Source organism: Mustela erminea, chromosome 8, assembly GCF_009829155.1.
Source record: "Mustela erminea isolate mMusErm1 chromosome 8, mMusErm1.Pri, whole genome shotgun sequence".
Taxonomy (NCBI): Eukaryota; Metazoa; Chordata; class Mammalia; order Carnivora; family Mustelidae; genus Mustela; species Mustela erminea.
In genome coordinates this window covers 91,323,784-91,346,819 of record NC_045621.1, presented here as the reverse complement: position 1 = coordinate 91,346,819, position 23,036 = coordinate 91,323,784, and the positions used below count along the sequence as shown (strand labels likewise).

The window sequence follows — 23,036 nt, the reverse complement described above, 5'->3', positions numbered from 1 at the left end:
CTCTGAGAGTGAGTTGGCTTCCTAGATTCTACTGTGAGTGGGATCCTCTTAATTAAGTTTTGTAATATAATCTTTGACATAGCAAGTTCTACAAAACTGTTCTATGGTTCAGGGACTAGAATCATTCTATGCTCTATTTGTCATAGGGTAGATGACAAAAAGAGAGAAGGTGGAGGGCATCCCTTTACTCACATAGTCCCAGGGTATCCTATTTTTGAGTTCATATCAAGCCATATGCTAAATCCTAGATGGTTTGCTCAGGAAATGTTCTAGGTGTCTTTTTATTCCAGCCAAGAGTTATGATTATACATAAGATATAATGCTTTATTTATTGGTTAATATGGTAGACATAATTACAACTACATAAAAGCTATTCTTATATATACACACATACTCATATATGTGGATAAAGATGAGAAGGAAAATAGAAGAATAAATAGATATATCAGTGATGGAATTATGGATAGCATTTTTAATTTTAAAAATTTGGGTATTTGAAAGTGAGTTATTAAATTAAAAGAGGAAACAATAACAAAGAAATGTATCATAATGCTTTAGCTAATCAAAATACACACCAAAGGGAGCATCATGAAAAATTGAAGAAAACATTTGTAATCTCTTAAAACACTCTAACACATATTAATATATCTCTGCCAGGATACACGAGAAGATTATATTATGATTTTCCTTTTGAGATGGGAAAGCCTGGGTATAGAAAAGGGGTAGGAGAGAGATCCTGCTCTGTCTACTGTGTCGGTAGATTAGGAATTATAAATTCATGTAAGTGGATTACTAACAAAAAAATAAAATAGAAAAGAATACCGATAGACTTCTTCCGTGTCTTGGTAGGTTAAATAGAATTAGCATGACTCTTAAATTGTTGTTTCATTCTATTTTAAGACTTTTCCATCACTATTTTATATGGGTCATTCTTAAAACCAATTTTTCAAGTAAATAACTTCCTATGTTATCTTCGAATGCAACTTATCGTGTGTATACCATTTAAAAGGCAATGGCTTTATCTGGGCATTGTGGGACATTCAAATTAAGTATAAAATGTAATCTCTGGCTTTCCCAGAAACATTTTCTTTCTAGGACACATGAAGAAGTATAAATAATAAGACACTCTAAAAATGTATGTATGGAATTATTACTGAAATGCCTAGCATAGACTAAAGACACAATTTAAACAGACGGAGATCAGAGTGGGCTCAAATCCACAGAGAAGATTTTATGCAACATTTGTATTCGTTAGGTCAAGCAATAGTAAATCATTAATCATTCAGTAATCACTAAGAATTCAGTTACTTCAAGAGGGATATATTGGTTTCTTTCTTTTTTTTCTTTGAATATTTTATTTATTTATTTATTTGAGAGAGGGAGAACGTGTGAGAGAGAGAGCGAGTGAGCACACAAGAGGGAGAGAGGGGCAGAGGGAGAGGAAGAAGCAGGTTTCCCGCTGAGCAGGGAGCTGACATAGGGCCGGATGCCAGGGCCCTGGGGTCATGCCTTGAGCCTAAGACAGGCACTTAACTGACTGAGCCACCTAGGCACCCTTATGTTGGTTTATTTCTTATGTAGCCCTCCAGGGTGGGCTTTCTGTGGGCAGGGTGGCTCTGCTCTGTGGTCGGAAAGGCACTCAGACTGGCAGGTGCTTTGTCTCCTTCATTGTCCAGTATCTCAGCACCCTCAGGTCGTCTCTCTGAGACAGCCAAGGGGCAGAGAACACAGAGATGCCCGAGTGCACTTTTATTTGCGTCTACTCCTGGAATGAACACATTCCTTCCTCCCTTCCTCCCGTATTTCATTAACCGTAGCTCACTGCATGAGAGGCAGGGTCATGCAATCTAGTTGGCCAGCCACTTATTGATCTTCTAGTGCAATGGGAGAGGAAGAAGGTCCATTCTGGTGGGCAGCTGACAGTCTCTGTAACAGACGTGGGTAGCATCAACGATTGGGAAGAATAAAAGAGAATGAATGCCTTTGCCCAGGCAGGAAGGACAATAACACCCATGTTGTTAAACTTCATCAGGCCTCCATTTCTTTATCTAAGAAACAAAACTTATTCCAGATGATTTCTAAAATTGTTTCTAGCTTTTATGTTTCTGTGGTTCTGGGAGCTAGCATTCAGTGGGCTGGAGCAATGTGTTCATGTTGGAAATGGTGCATGATAACTCTTGGGTTATGTCGGTAGAGTGGGTCTAGACAAATCCTTGGATTGTGCTTGAAATTTGTTAAAAAATCAAATGACAGATATTGATCAAGTAACCCCTCCATTCCAGACACTTTGAGCCGGGTACTGTGGGGTACACAAAGGAGTTGATTCATTCTTTTTGAGAATAGATTACATCCTATTATGAAGGAGCTGAGCTAGATGAAGAAAGGGGAAGATTAAAAATGAAGTGGAAGAGGTTACATGCCTAGGATTCCAGACCTCACAGTATGGAGTAGGAGATGAAGGCAAATATGAAATGACCCTTTATCTTCTATAATATTTTTGTGAAGAAAAACATCTCCAGTGACACTTTGTTTCCCTAGATTTGTCTCTGACAATCGGACGCATTACATTTCCATTCACTGAAAGTTTTGATTAATTAAGCTGGGGTTAACTATAGCTTTACTGCAAGTAAAAATGCATGACTTCATTCTCTATTTTATAGACCAATTAATTTAAGATTCTTTGTAAGGTAAAATTGGACCTCCAGGCAATTAAAGTATTTCACACAATTTACCTAGTTCTATGAAAATATATTTTCAGGTGTTATAATCACTGGAAAATTCTGCCAAATGTGGTGTTTTACCGCTGTTAATTCTTAGTCCGTCATACCTCTAATATATCCCAGGGCTCTTATCTTTGGATATAATGACTCTATCTTGATTTTATTTTTCTATAGTGGTTAGTTTTTAAAAATTTTATGTTCGTAGGGAAATTATAACCTCGAAGGTTTTGGAGGGAGAGCATTTCATGTTTAGTTTGCCTTCTGCATCATGTCTTGTTATACAACCACTGCAGTTTTTTTTTTTTTTTTAAGATTTTATTTATTTATTTGACAGACAGAGATCACAAGTAAGCAGAGAGGCAGGCAGAGAGAGAGGAAGGGAAGCAGGCTCCCTGCTGAGCAGAGAGTCTGATGCTAGGCTCCCAGGACCCTGGGATCATTACCTGAGCCAAAGGCAGAGGCTTTAACCCACTGAGCCACCCAGGCGCCCTGACTGCAGTTATTTTTGTTTCGTCTTGAAAATCTGTCCCGATTTACTTTTCTTATGTAACACAAAGCCTGAGATTAGGAATCAGGTGACATGCATTTCAGTTGGGTCTGCCGCTTGCTACTGGGCATATTCTTTTCTATGATGGTGCCTTGGTCTCCTTGTCTGTCCAATGAGGGAGCTGAACTAGAAGATAGGTTGCACTCTCTTTGAAGTTCTACTACTCTTCTATATCTTAATATTAGGCTATCACTTTTTATTTGATTATCAACCTATTACTTTAATTTTTGTTATTAAAAGGGCCTGTTCCTTTATTTATTTATTTATTTGTTTTGGAAAGTATTTTCAGAAGCTTACTTGAACCAGCATAACCTAGGATGCTTATTAAGATGTAGATTCGTCTAGTCAATGATACCGTAATAACATTGTACGATGACAGATGGTAGCTACAGTCATAGTGAGCATAACATAATGCATAGAGAAGTTGAATCACTATGTTGTACATCTGAAACTAATTTAGCACTGTGTGGCAACTATACTTAAATTAAAAAAAATTAAAGGTTAACAAAATGTAAATTTCCTATAAAAAGTATATGATCCCTGTAGCACATTCACTAAATCGGGCTTCCTAGGTAAATAGTTCTCTTAGTCGTTAAATGTGTATACGGGCCACATGGGGATCTTGTTAAAAAGGAAAACACAGTGCGTCTGGGGGTAGGACGTGGGATTCTGTATTTCTAACAAACTTAGAGGTAACACTGCTGATCTGTCCACCACACTCTGAAAGGCAGGGCTCTCAGAGCTGGGGCTGCCCCTCCAAACTGGCAGAACCATGTCTTCAGAGAAGACAGAATTAGCCAGATTGTGGAATATTTAAAATGTAGCACTCATGCCTAAAATGTAGCATGTAGCATCCAAGTCATATAAAGTAAAGAAGAAAGGTGTTGCGAATAAAGATGAAAGACTATAATGCAATATGCATCAGGTGCTCTTATGGGCGGTCATATCAGAGAACTATACCCTTTGTTGCTGTTATTGTAATCATGAGAATGCACTGAAATTCCAAGTACCCAGCACTAAGAAGGAAATTGTTCCCGTTTTACTGATTGCGGCTTTGCTGGATGCTGTCCATAGGCTCTTTCTCTCATTGCCCTTCCACAGAGCTTACAGAGTCTGTGGCTGATGTGATCACATTGTTCTTAGTCATGGAAATACGGTTTCTTTCCTGATTCAGTGTGATGAGTAAAAAGATTGGTCATGCTGAGGGGGAAAAGGTCTTCAAACTACTTTGCTTTCTAGTAAGCAGCAAGCCTGCAGAGCCCCTGGAAAGACGCCTAACATCTCCCTGAAGATTAAATTTCTGCTAAGTTTTTTTTTTTTTTTAACTTAAAACATGTTTATTGAATTATAATTGACATATAACATTATAGTAGTTTCAGGTATACAATGATTACATTTTCGTTTTTAAAAGTGTCTATTCTTTAACTTTTGAAGAATTTGTAATTGTGTGTAAAGTTAGCTTACATGAATGTCCTTTCCCTCAACTGCAATATTCAAAGGCAAAAATGGTTTTGTAGAAATGTATGCATTTGCATGTTTAAATGGGATCTGATTTATATTGTGCCAAGTACCATTACTGGCAATTATGTAGTCTTTGAAATGAAATTATGACTTAAAAATGTATGTGGCATATGTTCTACTCCAATTAAAAAAATATGCCTAGGGAAACTTTCTTTCCTTTTTTTTTTTTTTTAATTCCACAAACCCTGCTAAAATCTAAGAATTGTGTAAACCGATCTCCATTTTTACCCTTTGCATAGATATGTTTATATTACTCAACATTTGAACATCAGAGAGTTCTTAACCATATTTCATGTTGTAATAATAATAATGATAATAATAATTAATATCAATCATAATAGAACCTCACACTCGTAGAGGTCTCATCAGGTTTCAGGCTACATGCCAAGTGCTTTATATGAATTATCCTTTTATTCTACATTAATGTCTTCATAGTCAAGGTGCTTTGTTTAATATATACATAAGGAAAATCATAAGGCTCACTTGGGGATCTGCGCGCGTGCGCAGGCACACACACACACACACACACACACACAAAACCCTTGTGAGAACAAAACCAAGAAGAGTCTTAAAAAAAAATAACCCTGAAGTCATGTGACAGATTTAACAAATTCTTTTTATTTACATAGAAATGTGTACACATACTTTCTCTGTACACAGAAAATTCTAAGTATATATACATATATGGTTCCCACGTATTTTACAATAAATAGTATTTTAATCCTGTCTATAGATGAAAATAAAAGGATGCCTCAAAATATTTCACACCAACCACAAAATTACGAAAGCACCTGATGAACTCAGAGCAAAAATTTCAAGCCTGTACTACCACACACTAAGCCTAGTACATTTTTTTTTTTTTTACAAAAGACAAAATCAAACACTGTACAGAGATCACCAGTAAACAGAAAGGAATGGAGATGCAAAATAGAGAACAGAGCTGTTGGCTCTTCAAACAATGTAGAAAGAGCATTTTTGTTGGTTAGACTTGTCTTCTTTAAGTTTAATGTTTTACTTCAACTGGTATTTTACAGATAAGGGGGCAAAAGTGAACACCTACTGTAAAAAGAGTAACCTTTCCATGAGTCTTAAGAGTTCTAGAAACCTTATTGCTGGCCAGCCAGACCCTCTTTCTGTGTTGATGCAAAGATCATTCACATCTATGTTGCAGGACACCTGTCCACACCCCCCGCCCCGCTCCCCCCCAGAGAAGATGGCAATGACTCCAACTGTGAAGCCGCTTTAATTTGGAAGTGATTTCAAAAGCCTGGTGAGTCAGGTTGTTGACACTTAATAATAATCAGTCATGTTTCAATATACTCTTTATCTCCAGGTAGTGTTTGATCCCCCACTCAAATAATTAATGAAACGCAAAGAGGACTTAATCTGGGAGGCTAGAAATAATGAATCCATAATCCTGGAATTTTGTCAATCCACTTCCAATTATTTTCTCTGTTCTTGCCTAGGGAACAAAATCGCTTTCTCTCAGTTTCAGAGTTGTTCTATGTGTGTATATAAACTCACACTATCAAATGAATAGCATGACGTTATAGGTTATAGGGCAGATTTTATGGTACTTTTGGCAATCTCATGGCATTGAATTTGGCAAAAGAATCTAAAAACATCATGAGCTTCATGATTGTGGGACTGACTTAAAATATACTCGGGTTCGCTTTCCCAATGCCCCATATTACTACTCAGATGAGAATCCTAAAGATAGTGGCCAACCCAGGACTAAGTGTTTAAGTCTCATCCCAGCCTAGCTCAGATAATCATGTGTTTAGTTCCACTGTGGCACGGTAACCTCACACATGGGTTTTGAAACAAATTTTACCCCTTCATCTCTCATATCAATAACAGCACTGATGTGGGGGAAGGACAGAGATAAAAAAAGAATTCAATGTCAGAAATGTGATTCATCTATCAAATGCTATCTTTTCAGTTACTTTACTGAATCTGCTAATTTTAAGGTAACCTTCCAAAACAAATTTCAAAGGCAGGCTCATTTCAAGAGCAATGTGTATCACATGCATAATTCGGTTCTTTTTCGTTACATGTTTCTACCATTGATGTTGATTTTAGAGAAACAACAATATTTCTAGGACTTAGCCATCCTACATGAAAGCGATGGCTTCATACACAGTTTGACTTTTCAGATTAAGGTACGAGCGAAACAAACACATGTCACATTTAAAGAAGTTTCTTTTTCTTTTTTTTAATTTGAAAACCTAATAGGGAACTAAGGTTCACTGCCAGAAACAAAAGGGATCCTTTACCACGAAGAGTTGGCCTTGGTTCTTGGTCATTCTAATGAAATATGTATTCACCCCTCATTTATATCACTGTTGGAAAGATTCAGCCAGAAGATAAATATGGAGTCTCACTATGGTAATTGTAGTCAGGACAGACTTTTTGCACAAGTTTATAATCAACACTGTAAAAGGCAATGTAAATGCAAATGACCTTGAAGGGTTTGGAACACAACCAAGACACATGGCTCTGAGTCTGCTCCTGGTAGCAGATCTTCGATGGGTCAAAGTTGCACAGGGCAGTCTTCTTTGCCCGGTCTGTTTTTTCATATTCAATGCGACAATTGAAAGATTTGGATTCCTTGGTCTCCAAGGTAGACTGCGGGGAAACTTCAAATTCCACCACTTTGGAGGGGGGTACCAAACTCACTGAAACATTGCCTAAGCCTGTGGAATTATGTCGGAAATAAACACTGAAGGTTCCATTTCCATGGTCAACAATTTTTCCTGTGATGAGGAGATTGAGTTTAACAGTTTTAATGTTGGAATGGAAGTCGCCCCACCCAAACATCTTCTTAAATTTTCCCGTCTTTACTATTGGCCTCCGTTTAGTTCTTGCCAGTGGCTCCTGAACCTCCGTGACATTGGCCAGCCAATCCCAAAAGTTTTCCATGCTGTCCGCATACGCCAAGTGTCCAGGCTTTGGGACAGGAGACTGTTTAACAAACAGGCGCAGAGGATTGATGATCCTTGAGTGCACCACGTTTCCAACCAAGGTCCCGGGAGCATCTTTGTCTTCCCAGTCCAGCCCCTCTGTGGCATGCACCGCCTTCTCACTGTCACAGAATAGCTGTTTGAAAAGAAGAAAGAGAAATAAACTTGAGGTTAGGCTTTGAGCACACACACTAAAGCCAAAGCAAAGGGGAAGTACTTGCAGTATTATTTCAATTCTTGACAAATAGCATTTCACTCACACAGCTGGGCTCAACAGTGTAACAAGATGAGCATCTATTCAAGCAATGTAAAATCGTGAGCACAAAATTCAAATTAGGAAGAAAGTATTTCATTTTAATGGGTTAATGTGGTTTTCGTCCCTGCTTCCTCATATTTATAATACTATCTTTTGAGATTGGAGGAAGTAATATATTTTGGCATCTCATTTCATAAAAACATTCCATTTGTGTGGTCTTCTCTTTCAGGTAGAAGACGACTCCCCAATGCTGAAGGCTACCAAGAAGGTAGAAGCCATCTGAATGCAAAATATTGTATTCTTTTAAGTCTTTTAAGTATACTTAAGTCTTTTTTAAAAGTATACTTAAGTATACTTAAGTCTTTTAAGTATATTTGGAAATATTAAGGATATTATTACATTCAAAGGCTTATGTCAAATAATTTCATAGCTTTTGATATAATTCCATCTCAACCTCTGTAATAAGAAAAAAAGGAGTATGAATAGTAAGAGAAAGTACTACAAAAGTTTTAGTTGAAAAAAAATTTCAAATTTTGTGGTCCCAGCAGAAACAGAAACAAATTGGAAATGTCTATTTTGAATTAATAACAGACCATAGATTATCCAATAAATTTTATTATAACTGAATTCTATACCCTGAAAGGATTGCTAAGAAAGAATGCAAATTAGTTTTATGGATTCCATAGAATGTGGTTCCGATCACACCCACTGAAACATAGTACTTTATCTGGATCTGATGTTTCTTCTTATTCTTTTTGTAGTGCAAGAGTCCCCATAATTTCTAAAAATCAATTAGTTAAGCCAATATTGATTTTGAGGGATGGAGTCATAATATATGAAACTGTTGCCTGGAGTGAATATTTATGGATGAGTTATAAAGTCCGGAAAATAGAGGTTTCTAGTGGAAACACAGATAGCCTCTTATCTCTAATGGCACAAACCACTCTGGTAATGATTCTCCAGAAAACTGTCAGCATGATGAAAAGGATGAGAGAGAAGTGAAGCTGTATTTATGAACTGTTTCCCCAACCCTTTCAAACTTGGCAAAGCACCTGGTAAAAGTAGTCTCAGATTATTACAGAAATTATTGCTTTCAATCCAATTTTTGAGAAAAAAAAAAAAAAAGAAGACGACACAGCTTGGATTATAAATATTGTACTCCACCATATGGTAGAACTTAATAATAACATGAGGTTATCTTCTATAGATTCATGAGAGCTTAGAAGTTTAAGTTCTAATAGAGTTTTGTGAAAAGTGTTTTCAGCTATACCCCAACCCCCTAAGATCACGTTAGAGTCTGAAAGCAAGGACTTCAATGCATGGGTTTTTTCTTTTTGTGTACTTTGGGTGAGGAGGTGGGGTAGGGTGCATAATATATTTGCCTCTGATTAATTTCCTGATGGCTTTTCTTCTTTATGTCTAGTATTTTTAAAAATTCTTTTCCCTTAAATTACTAAGGTTTGGCAGAAGGGCAAACTGAAACAATGCACAGTCTTACTATTTTGAGAACCTAAATCTGTGCAACCTTCTTAGGGGTTTATGTATCCTGAGTTGATACTTCTTTCCTCTGCTGATGTTGAAAGGTGAGTATATTCACCAGGAAAAGAAGAATCCTTACTCTGGATTTCTGGCTCAAAATATTCTGGGTATCTCTGACAGTGAGACTAGCTTTCTGATTTTGAATATATATATATATATTTTTTATGTTTTTATTTTTTATTTTTTTTAAAAGATTTTATTTATTTTGACACAGAGAGATACAGTGAGAGAAGGAACACAAGCAGGGGGAGTGGGAGAGGGAGAAGCAGGCCTCCCACAGAGCAGGGAGTCTGATGAGGGGCTTGATCCCTAGACCTTGGAATCATGACCTGAGCTGAAGGAAGACACTTACAACTGAGCCACCCACGTCCCTTATTTATTTATTTGAGAGAGAGAGAGAGAGAGAGCAGGCGTAGAGGAGGGGGAGGATAGAAGGAGAAGGAGAAGCAGACTCCCTGATGAGGTGGGGCTCAATCCCAGGACCCTGGGATTATGACCTAAACCGAAGACAGAGGCTTAACCAATTGAGCCACCCAGGTACCCCCTATTCTGAATACTCTTACTACGATGTGTAAATCTCATTCAGATCCTTTGGTACTTGCCCATGGGGTTCAGTGGAGGCTTCAGTTATGACTTAAGTTCCCTGAGAGCTGACTGAAGAAGCCTGGTCCAACTGACATGCCACCCTCTCCCCAGCAAGACGTCCAAGGACACATGGGCAGGTAAGAAACCCCTTCCTGATCAAGGTCCAGTTTCTCTTTTCTGTGGTTGTGATTCTTGTTGCCCAGAGTCTACTATCTGTTTTTCATCCATTTCCAGTATTTCATGAGATGTGCTTTGCTTGGTCCATGCTGACAGACCAAGACATACATTTCACTTACTGAGAATCTTGTCTGTAAGAGCTTTACTTCCTGATCTCTACTCTCAGACTTGGTACAATTTACAAACTTCTTTTCTCACTCCTGCCTTCCTTCCTCTCTTTGATAGAGTAAATCCTTTCCAACATTTTCCCCTTCTAAATTTTTTTTTTTTTTTAAACTCAGATCTTACCTTTATACACCATGCTGTCAATCAATGTTTTATTAGCAGGACTAAGGCTGATTTTCCATTCAAAATTTTTTTTTGCTCATAAGTATGAGAACATTCTTTGCTCCCAGGGGCAACATGATCGTTTTTTAGCTCCCTAAGAATGTTTGTTTTACATTATACATTTTCCTGAATTTTCTACCTGGATCATTTTTTCTCACTTACTGCTTGGCCTGATTTTCTCCTTACTTTTCCATTATTGAAAACTTATAAACATAAATGATGAAAACCTCATTCAATGACAAGTAAGTTTGCAAGTTGACTGGTATTGGCCTTTTACTCATCATAGATGCCATTATGAGACAGATGTTAAGAAATCCTCTTACCTCTAGGACTTCTGCTGTGCTGTTTCTGAGATTATTCAATGGTAATAAGAAAAACAATAATAATAATACTAAAAATTCATTTACTGAGTGTCAAAAAAATATGAAAACTTTCTTTTTAGTAATTTATGTTATACAATTGACCCAAACATATGTGACTAACCCTAAGAAATTAAAGTGTAAAAACAAAAACAAAAACTAAGTTTATCAAACAGATAACTTATACGCAATTATTTGGTTTTAGAAAGGCTCTTCAACCCTTCAGAAAATATTTTTCCTATAAGAATTTAAAATGTAATTTGACTTTAAAAAAGTATATTCTAACACAATACTCTACAGATTCAAACCCATTCAAGGAGCTCATGATTTTAAGGTAGGCTTATATAAAAACATAATAAAATTTAACTAATAGCACAGGCCTGTAATTGGTCCCTGCTCTTGGGAAAATACTAACAGTATTTTAGATAAAAGACATTTTTATATAAAAAGTAGATATACATATATTTTAATTTTTTTGCTTTGTCCTAGACCATCACTTTACTTTGACAACAACGTTAAACAAGTTGAGAAAAGCTGTGTATAACTTCATTTCTTTATTACTTAATTTTTTTTAAAGATTTCATTTATTTATTTAAGAGAGAGAGACAAAGAGTATAAGTAGGGGAGGAGGCAGAAGAACAAGCAGGCTCACCATTGAGCAAGAAGCTCAATGCTGGGCTCCATCCCAGGACCCTGAGATCATGACCTGAACCAAAGTCAGACACTTAACCAAGTGAGCTGCCCAGGCAGCCATTTTTTACTTCAAAATACATGACAGTTATCAAAAATACTGATTTCCAAATCTAAATCCAAATCTCAAAAAGTTATCAAATAATGAGAACAGTGTAATTAAATGGGTAAATATATTGCTAATTGTCCTACAAAGCTGACAACTGTACCTCCTCTCCCAACTTACTGTCCCATGTTCAGCATTCCCCCTGGAATATTTTGTTAAGATGAATGCATCACTGCTGAGAGGGTACCCCCTTCTAGACCAGGTCTGCAAAGATAGGTTGTATGATCTAAGTCTCCAAGGCTCATGCTTAACATCAAAGATCTAAAGAAGGATGACTAGGGGTTGGATGAACTATAACCCTGCCCCACACTCATTCATACACTCCCAGTATGGAAGCAGAACGGTGGAAAAGGCACAGGCATCCGGTGCCTGATGACCTCACACCCCTTACTTGAGTGTTTGATGTGAGCCCATTTCCTCACCTATCTCTCTCTTGCTGATTGATTGTAAGGACCAAATTTTAAAAATGGATGGAAATTACCGAGCCCAATTTCTGGCAAAAGGCATTCAATGACTGATGGCTCTTGCACGGTCCAATGGATAGTACCATGTTTCCTATTCAAGAACTGTCTTCAAAGGGTTGTATGAATTCTTGGGCCTTCAGGAAGCTGATTAATGGTTAATCAAGCAACTTGTTCAGTGCCATATAATAAATTAGTGACTGAGTAGAAAACACCTTTCTCAACCCCAGAACATCAATCATTTCCTCATGTTTCCACTCTCACTGGCATCTGAGTCACAGCCAGATCATAGGCACAGGTGAGCTCTCTTTGCCAACAGAACCTGTTTGTGGATCTTTGATTCCAACCTACCGAATGAGTCAGCGAAAGGACATGCTGGGAGAGTCTGGAGGTGGTTCTGAATCTGTTGGCTAACACTCTGTCCAAGTCAATGTTGTTAGATGTTATCTGCAAAACACATGGCTGTATCCCTTTGCTTACTTTTCTATTTGCTGTGGCTTTCTATGGCTATCACTGCTTCCTTTGGTCCCATCGTATTACAGTAATAATGCAAAAACATTTAAGCGCAAGCAAGCCCAAAATGGAGTTTCAAAAAGGGAGAAAAAAAGAGGAATTGCTGTGCTTTATCTGTTTGAACATTCCCTGATTTCCACACATTTATCAAAGTTTAAGTAATTTATGTCTTGGCAGGGTGTATCAATTTCACAAAGCACACACATTAGCGAGATACAATGATATCATATTAGCTTTTTCTGCATCTTACAGAGGAGCTCAGAAAGATTAATAAAAGCTCAAACCTTCATCAATTAAATGAAGCAGGTGGAAGGGAGGGAGTAGAGAAAGAAGACTGTATTTCATCTCAGTTCTTTGTTTTTGGGGGGGGGAAGGCTGACAGGTTCAAATCATTCATCATAACAAGCAGGAGTTGAATTTCGCTGATAATTAAATGCATTTTTTCCCAAGAGACAAAGAAGCTGCAATGAATTTTATAGTAGCAGATGTGAGAACTGTCACGAATTATGGAAATAATTTATAAACTAAAAAAGCATTTTCCTCTGCAAATACTGTATCAGAAGATCCTTTTAAAAACTATATCTGTCATATACTTTTCAATAAATGGTTTATTTTATAGTAATTTTAGGTTTTTTTTTTATTTATTTTTATTTTTTTATTTCCAGCATAACAGTATTCATTATTTTTGCACCACACCCCATGCTCCATGCAATCCGTGCCCTCTATAATACCCACCACCTGGTACCCCAACCTCCCACCCCCCGTCCCTTCAAAATCCTCAGATTGTTTTTCAGAGTCCATAGTCTCTTACATTATAGTGTGCTTGTAACAACTAATGAACCAACACTGACACATGATTATGAAATGAAGTCTATACTTGACTCAGATTTCCTTTGTTTTTCCTTAGTGTCCTTTATCTACTCGAGGATCCTGTCTAGAACCCTGCATTATGGCCATCATGAATCCTTAGGTTTGTCTTGGCTGTGACAGCTTCTTAGTCTTTCCTTTTTTTTTTTTTTTTTTTAAAGATTTATTTATTTATTTGAGAGATAGCAGAGGGAAGGGAGGGACAAAGAACCTCAAGCAGACTCCAGACTGAGCATGTAGCCTGACACAGGGCCACATCCCATGACCCTGAGATCAGGACTTAAGCTGAAACCAAGAGTCAGACACAACTGACTGAGCCACCCAGGCACCCCAGTCTTTTCTTGTTTTTGATGAAATGGTATGTTTTGAAGAGTACCGGTTAGGCATTTTGTAGAATGTTCTTCAATTTGAGTTTGTCTGATTTTTGTTCCATGATTACACTGGGGTTATAGGTGGGGGAGGAAGTGCCATTTTCATCACTTTATCTCAGGGGCACATGTTAGCAACATACTTCATTACTGTTGAAGTTATTCTTTGTATTCTGGGAGAAAAGTTCCTTTTTTCAAAGTTTTCCTTTCAGAATTTTCGTAAAACTTGTTCATATTTGTTATCATAAACTTAGTTTAATTCACATCTAATTCAGTGGCACTTGGTTTAAGATTATTATTATTTTTTAAACCAGGTATTCTCAAGCCTTTCAATTTATAACTATTGAATCACTGAATTAAATAAATAACCTCAGAGTTGTTTAGGAAGTCATATGCTCCTTATAAAGTATTTCAGCAATACTGCATGCTATACATTTGCCTGTCCTCATGATTAGTTATTTTGTTTTTATTTAATATTAATTTCTTGAAAACTTGGGTCCATTTCAGTAACTGAGAGCTCAGTCAGAAGAGCTTATTCTATCAATATCTTTCATAGAATTAGATGTTGACTGTAACAGGGTCAACTGTCCCTTCTCTCAAGTTTGGAGCCGGCCCACCATACTTGTCTCTAGACACCCCCAGTGAGTCTTATCAACTCTGAGATGAGGCTCTCTTGGTGCCTGTTTATCAAGGGGGCATGGAGCTAATGAAAGAAAGCCTCACAAAAGAGCATTCTATATTCATAGTACTCCGGGTGCTAAAGGATCATGAATGCTGTGTGCTCTCACTTGGGATCTGGGGATAGTGAGACCTTTGGCATAATTATGAGATAACCCTTTTCTCTACATCTATCATTGTGACAGCTTTGCTTTTTCTCTGTAGCTGACGCTATAGGGCTGAGGAGAGGAGATTTCTTTTTTTTTTTTTTTTAAAGATTTTATTTATTTATTTGTCAGAGAGAGAGAGAGCGAGAGCGAGCACAGGCAGACAGAGTGGAAGGCAGAGTCAGAGGGAGAAGCAGGCTCCCCGCGGAGCAAGGAGCCCGATGTGGGACTCGATCCCAGGACGCTGGGATCATGACCTGAGCCGAAGGCAGCTGCTTAACCAACTGAGCCACCCAGGCGTCCCGAGAGGAGATTTCTTTACACACAGTGCATAACAGAAAGGAAGTGAAGGGCATTTAAAGCTTTGAGCTTCTCGGGTTCAAATTCCATTCAATCTATACCATGCCACTATCTGTCCAGGTAGTTCTATCTTACAGCACTTTGAACAGATGGTGTTTTCATTTGAAGAAATGCCAGCAGAAGAGATCTCTCCACCAGCCCTGCGGTCCTGGTCCAGTGTTTAACGGTTACAGCTGACACATTTATTTTGTTCCCACTAACTCTTCACTGACATGACACCAGGGGAGTAGGAAAGGCTTGAATTTCTTAAGTAACTGAAGCTTAGCACTTGAAGCTCGCTGCTTCTATATATAGTTCTCCTGACTTAGCAAGGCCAGACTGGATGACATTAACATACCTTTCTTAAGAAAGTAGGAAGCCTGAAACAGCTTGGAAATGTTTCCACAAAAATTATTTTACTTTTGGAGGAGTAAATTAATTGCCTCACTGGCTTTTGCCTATACCTGCAGCCAGATGAATGCGACTGGACTCCTTCCCACATTGCATTTACAAATGACTGGACTGGGAGACAAAATGGAAAGTCCCAAACAAGTCCGTCTATTGTCGAGAAGAATCTGTCGGCATATCCTCCAGCAGCTGAATTTGCCCAAACAGAAAAACTGTCCCAAGAGTGATGGAATGAATGAAAGAAGCAGACACAAGGAATTCGATCAGAATATGTTTAACACTACAGCAGGGAAGAATGAGGCATGGAAATAGCAGTGCTTTGATTTGCTGGAAGGAGTTGGGGTCAGAGCACTGGGTTGGTAATCTGGCATCATCACTTATGATCCCATCATCCTGGGCCAGTCATGACTGTTTTTTCAATGGTAAAAGAGTAGAGGCAGGGAGGGTTGGAGTTGAACTTTTGAGAGAAGGAGGTCCTGAGGGTAGCAAGTGAATCAGGGTGAGGCCGCTCTGTGGGCAGGACACTTATAATGACGTGAGTTCTATAGTCCAGAGGATTGAGGAGACACAGAACCGTGGCCAGAGATGTAAGCGTTCATGTTTAATCACTGACTGAACACCTATTTATGGAGTGCCTTCCAGATGTAGCATTTATGCTCTAGGTATTGAGAGAACGTTGCTCAAGGGGCAGATAAAGTTTCTGCCTTCATAGGATTTGTAGAAGAGCAGGAAAAAGAAGAATAAATCATACATAAATCTCACTTATTTATGCTTGTCATAAGGGCCAGGAAATTTATCTGTATATCTATACCTGTATCTATATCTACATATATCAGCACAGCAGGAAGTCAAGAGCCCTAGTCCTCAACAGGGAGAGAAACAGCACAGGGAGTAAATAGAACCGTGTAATTAGTACCTTTATTCTGATGAGAGAAATGAAATCCAAGATTTACCAGTTGATGATTGATAATGAATGAATCAGTGACAAGGAAACATATTGATCTTGGTATTTATACTCCTTTTTTCCTACTCTAAATTATGTATTGATTTGTTTATAATTACTAATGAGAGTATGATAACATTATAAGACAATAGTTATATTTCTTCTAGTGAAAGGTTAATTTTTTTTCTTTTTCTTTTTCTTCTGCCCCCCCAACTTTATTGAGGTATAAATGATGAACAAAATTGTAATATGTTTAAAGCATTCCATGTGAGGATTTGATACATGTTGACAGTGTGAAAGGATCCCCAGCACCCAGTTAATTAACACATCCCTCACCCCAGAGTTACCTTTTTAGGGGGAAGGTGAGTGAACCCTTAAGAAAGGGTTCTTGGCAAATTTCAATTGTACAACACAGTACTATATATTACAGTCACCAAGCCGTACATTAGAACTAAAGAACTTACTTGTCTTATAACTAAAAGTACATGACCACCTCTGTTAACCATAAGTGGACTCCAACGTTCTCAGCACTGAATTCCTGATTAGGAAGTCTAGTAGCACTCTTAGGTAGCAACCCTAGCCAGCCTGGGCTTTCACCCTTAAACCTCCTACGAGAGCTGAAGGTTTATAATATCGTTGACCCTGGAACAACATGGGTTTGAACTCTGCAGGTCCATTTATATGCAGATATTTTTCAATAAATACCATAGGGTATAGTAAATTAACTTTCTCCTCCTTATGATTTTCTTAATAACATTTTATTTCCTCTAGCTTCCTTATTTTAAGAAAGTAGTACACAAGAATATATAACAGTATATAACATACAAAAATAGGTGTTAATCAATTGTTTAGATTATGGGTGGTAAGTCTTCCAGTCAATAGGTTACTAGTAGTTCAGTTTTAGGGGAGTTAAATGTTATATGTGGATTTTTGATTGTGTGGAGGTCAGCACCCCTAACTTACTGTGTTGTTCAAGGGTAACTGTATACATTCTTGGGTTCTGGGAGAGTCAGGCCTTTGCCATGATTATGTTATAGCTCTTTCCTATAATACTATATAACTAATACAATATATATTAATGCTGATTGATAATGAACTAAGTATGTTCTGGATAAGTATTCTGAAATAAGGTAGGTTTGTCTTTATGTTTCTAGGTGTGTGAAAAGATGCTAGTAGACAATAAATTTGAATGATATCTATGATTTTCACAAGAAATACTGATTGTTCTAAATAAAAGGAAGAACAAAACAAATATTTTTTTTCACAATCATAGCACTGAAAGACATCTATACCTCAAGAGGATGTTTTTAGTTTTCTGTGTTTACGCTGAATATATAGTATTTACAGCTCATACTGCTTTACCATGAAACACTTGCCATAATATATATAACACACAATGCACAGATTATATATATTACCTACCATTAACAAGGAATGCCATACCCTTAACTGTTTCATATTGCACTAAAAATATGTAGTCCTCTGGGGGCACCTGGGTGGCTCAGTGGGTTAAGCCTCTGCCTTCGGCTCGGGTCATGATCTCAGGGTCCTGGAATTGAGTCCCACGTCGGACTCTCTGCTCGGCAGGGAGCCTATTCCCCCCCCCCCCCCCCCCCCGCCTTCCTCTCTGCCTACTTGTGATCTCTCTCTGTCAAACAAATAAATAAAATCTTTAAAAAAAGAATGTACTCCTCTGTCCATTAAAAGAAAAAAAAAAATCCAAATTTCCAGGATGAGGCAGAGTGAACCAAATGCTCCAAACTTGTGGATTTGTACCAAGCTGGGAGAGTTGGCTTTTCCTTAATAACAGAAGTGGCATATGCTACAAGAGATAAATTGATACCAATCTGTACAAATATTTTTTAAAGGCAGCTGGCTTGCCCTCCCTTGGATATCCTGGAATCATTCATTAATGTTCTTTTCGAGTGACAATCACTGCTAAGTGCCAGTTTGGAAGGAGAACTGGTTTGTTTAATAGCTCTGTTTATAATGTTGTTCATGATGGAATCCATGTAGCTGGCCATTAATTATTTTACTGAGGGTATGAGTCTACGCCAAGAACCCCCAAAGTGACCCCTGCTATACAACCTACAAGTGGCCCACAGATGCCATTATAGAGCTGTATATTATAGATCCAATAATGAAGGTGGTCTAAAGCCTTATCTTTGTTGCATATATATAGCTTATATAATTGCACTGCTTTAACAATTCTGTCCTGTATCTTGTGGTTAAAACTAAAATGACAACCAGCTCAGCAGAAAGAAAAAAAAAAAAAAATCCCTGTCATGATCAAACTCAGCATCCCATTAAATTTTTTATTTGTAAAGGAATCTTGGAAAGCATTTTTTTCTGAGTAGAAATTTTACAGATTATCGTCATTGCCGACAAAATAGAAGCACGTACCTGATGGACAACACACAATGCTATATTGATGATTAGTAGTGTGGCTGGCCCTAAAGTCATATTTCTGGGGCTCTATTACTGAACTGTCACAGCAGATTAAAAGAAGAATGACATAAAGGGAATGAAGGATGGTAGAATCAAACCTGTATCAATATATTAATTGTGCCTATTAATTTTTTTTGGCAATAAAGTGACATTGTTTCAAAATTCATTTTGCATGTTGAAAAACAAATGTTTGCTTAGGAGAAGAAAGCTAAACAGTGGACATCCTTCCTTTCTGCTGAGTGTAGCAAATTCATTTTACCTTCCAGATATCTTTTAATAGCTACCCTTTACATTTTTCTAAATTGATACAGGAACTAACAGGAAACATAAATGTGAAGACAGAAATCTTAGCAATAAGAGCCAAAAAGCTAGATTGCAATGCTTGGCAGTAGTTTTATTGCTAAGGTTAAATATGGCAATTCCTATTTTATCCTGATGACAGTAATCTGGAAAATCAATGACATAACTTCTACAAAAAAAATGCACACACACACACACACACACACAGATACACAGAAATATCATGTGTATAAACACATGCGTACATGCACGTACCATAATTTCTGAAAACATTTAGGGGAAATGGTGTGAAAGGAAACTTAGATTTCATTTTGTATTAGCAAGCTAAATAAAAGGGGCTCTTAAACAAGCATGAACAGGTTAGAAACAAATGTTGAGGATGTCCTGTGGGAGGGGGCTAAGTGTCATGACAAGACCATGCTTCCAGAGTGAAATGGGGTCAGACTGTAGTCTCCATTACTGCAAGTTTTGCAAAGTCAAACAAGGTATTTATTTATTTTTATTTTTTTATAATCTAAGAGAAGAAAAATAGTCCATTTGCAGTTTAAGGAATCAATGCATCAGCACGTGAAGCGGTATTGTTTTCATCCATGTGTCTTTATGAACTGCACCCAAGTTTTTTTTTTTTTTTTTAAAGATTTTATTTATTTATTTGAGAGAGAGACAGTGAGAGAGAGCATGAGCGAGGAGGTCAGAGAGAGATGCAGACTCCCTGTGGAGCTGAGAGCCCGATGCGGGACTTGATCCCAGGACTCCGGGATCATGACCTGAGCCGAAGGCAGTCGTCCAACCAACTGAGCCACCCAGGCGTCCCCCCACCCAAGTTTTTAATGAGAGAGAAAAGCTTCACGTGATAGGAACACATAAATACTTCTCAAATATAATGCCTGGGAAACATGAATCTGTGTGTGTGTATGTGGGGGGGTGTTAAGATTTTATTTATTTATTTGACAGAGAGAGAGAATACAAGCAAGGGGAGCAGGGGGCAGAGGAAGAGGGAGAACAGGTTCCTCGCTGAGCAGGGAGCCGGATTTGGGACTCAATCCCAGGACTCTGGGATCATGACCTGAACCTAAGGCAGACAGTTAACCAACTGAGCCACCCAGATGCCCCGTGAATCTGTGTGTTCACCTGTAAATGTTGGCATTTGAAAGGGAAATTTACCACAAAGGGAAAAACAGTCAAAGGAGGAGTGGAAATGCCAGATATCGCTATTTCTATCCCTTTAGGCAGAGTTTAGATGAGGGATGAGGAAGCACATTGTGGGGGGTGGGTACAGAGAGAGACAGGAGATGGGGGTTAGAAGTGCACATGTGCAGGGCTGTGTACTTCACCATCAAATCCTTTTGGTATTTCAGTCTTGAGGTACAATTAGTCTGGCAATTAGCATGCACTGTCTATGATGGTTAGTTTTAAAATTTCTTCTTTTTTTTTTAAAGGAATCTTTACACCGGTGTGGGGCTCCGACTCACAGCCTCAAAATTAAGAGTCATATCCTCCACGGTCTGAGCCAGCCAGGCACCCAGTGATGGTTAGTTTTAAGTGTCAGCTCCGCGAGGTGACAGTGTTCAGTTATTCAAACACTAACCTAGGTGTTGCTGTGAAGGTATATTGTCAATGTGGTTGACATTCACAATTAGTTGACCTTCTCTTTTTCGTTCAAAATGTTCAGTGTTTATTGGTTTGTTCTTTCAACAAACACATGACATTTATTCATTTAAAATAAATCTTCAAATGCTTTTAGATATATAGTTTGGTATTTCACTTAAACGCAAACATTTGCAGTGTACTGGGGATTTTTACATGATCCTACATAAATGTGCTGCTTTATTATGACACAATATAAATGTTTTAGAAAATCAGTGATAGTTTCCATATGATAAAGTATCTATTTCACAAAGAACACAACTGCATTATTACTCATGTAAATGAAACTGATAACAGTGTTAAAATTATTTTTTGCAATAATCATTCCTAATATTTATACTGAGAATTATGGTCTTCATAAATAATCTCATTTGATTCTTATACCTACTTTGTGAGGTGTGGTGGGCAGAAGATAGCCTTGGAGAGTTTATGAGGGGTTGTCTAAGGTCCAAATGTTGAAAGGCAGCAATAAATACAGAAATCAGTTTTTTATCAAGTCACTGTTTTTTTCACACTAATACTCTAATGGGTCTGATACCAAAAAAACAACTTGATCAACATAATACAAATAATATGATATAATATAAACTATTTACCTTACAAATAAAAAATTTCTTTTCACTACAAAATGTTTATTCTAGAAAATAAAACTAAGAAAACTAAAAATTAAAGTCAGGTAAATGAATATTTTAGTATTTATATTTTCTTCCTATGTAATACAAATGATACATCAATATGGAGGCCGAGAAAAATTAAGGCCATCCCACCTCAGGTTTAGCCTTAGCATAAGTACAGCCATCTTAGCTCCAGAAGCCATCTCAGACCCCTGTGCCCAAGGGCTGAACTTTTCCCTACTTTACTTTAGTTCTAAGGACCCCCACCCTGCTTTAGTTCCAGAGACGCCCCCCACCCTGCTTCAGTAACAGGAAGCCCCACCCTGCTTTAGTAACAGGAAGCCCCACCCTGCTTTGGTTCCAGAGACCCCCACCCTGCTTTAGTAACAGGAATCCCCACCCTGCTTTAGTAACAGGAAAGCATAAATACCCTTGCCTTAACTAAGCTGGGGTCCAAGTTCTTACTCCTCTGTGTCAGGTATACTTGGGCCCAAGCTTAAGCTTGTCGAATAAACCCTCATGTGATTGCATCAGTGTTGGCTCCTTGATGGTCTCTTGGATGCGAAAACGGGTACAACAATCTTTTGTATAATATATTTAATTACTTTTAAGAAAATACATTGTATTCAGTTGCATACAGCTTAAATGCTTCAGAAGAAAAAAATCTCACTATTGCTAAGAGTAAAAATCTGGGCCCATTTTCTCTAGACCTCCTCCTTAAACCTTCCACACTTTGTTGTTCCATCATTTGTCATCCAAGTCCAAGTCAATTATTTGGATCATTTTGGGCAGAACTTGTTCTCTGGGATGGCTACATCCTTGAAGCCCAAGGAGGTCTTGTGGGCTCTAGTCTTTGTATCCATGGCTTTGCCTTCCTTCTTCATCTTGACCCTTCCCTCTAAAGTGCCTTAGTCCAAGCTGGTGACATTTCTGGTGCTATGAATTTCTTAAAAACACATCAGTTTCCTGTGTCATTCACTGGGGTCCAAACCATTAACAAGAATGTCCTCCACACATCTTTTCTGGATAACTGTATCTATTCCTGGTTTCTGCTGATGTAGTTGATTGGATCCATGAGTCATAGACCTAAAGTCTTTAGCAAAAGCACTCACACCTTTGGTGTTCTCCCCAGAGCCCATCATTTGACTCTAAGTAAAGGAGATTATTCTTCTTGTTGTGGGTGGGCACTATCCAATCAGTCGAAATGTCTTGAAAACAAAATTGTGGTTTGACTGAGGAAGAAGAAATTCTGCCTCAAAATTGCAGCATTAACTCTTACCTGAAAGTTTCTGGGGCCTGCCCTACAAATGTCAGACTTGGCACCCCCACAATTGCAAGAAGCAATCCCTTGAAAGGTGGCTTTTTAGGTTTCCATTTATCTACTCATCCACCTGTCTTTTCTTTATCATCTCTCTAGCCTGTAGATTCTGTATCTCTGGCTAACTCCAATACACTACCTTTTAATTTCAATAATTATGTTCACGTGTAAATATCTTATTTCATGACTCATTTAT

At 37.9% G+C, this 23,036-nt stretch overlaps 1 protein-coding gene across 1 annotated transcript in view; it reads right to left on the bottom strand.

Moving 5' to 3' along the window:
* Nucleotides 1-6,482: 6,482 nt before the first annotated feature.
* The window catches only part of NXPH2 (neurexophilin 2), a 114,414-nt gene continuing 97,860 nt past the window's right edge, over nt 6,483-23,036 (bottom strand). The window contains exon 2 of the mRNA XM_032356235.1: nt 6,483-7,887. Coding sequence (XP_032212126.1) covers nt 7,144-7,887 — 744 coding nt within the window. The 3' untranslated portion in view covers nt 6,483-7,143. The remainder of the gene's footprint in view (nt 7,888-23,036) is intronic.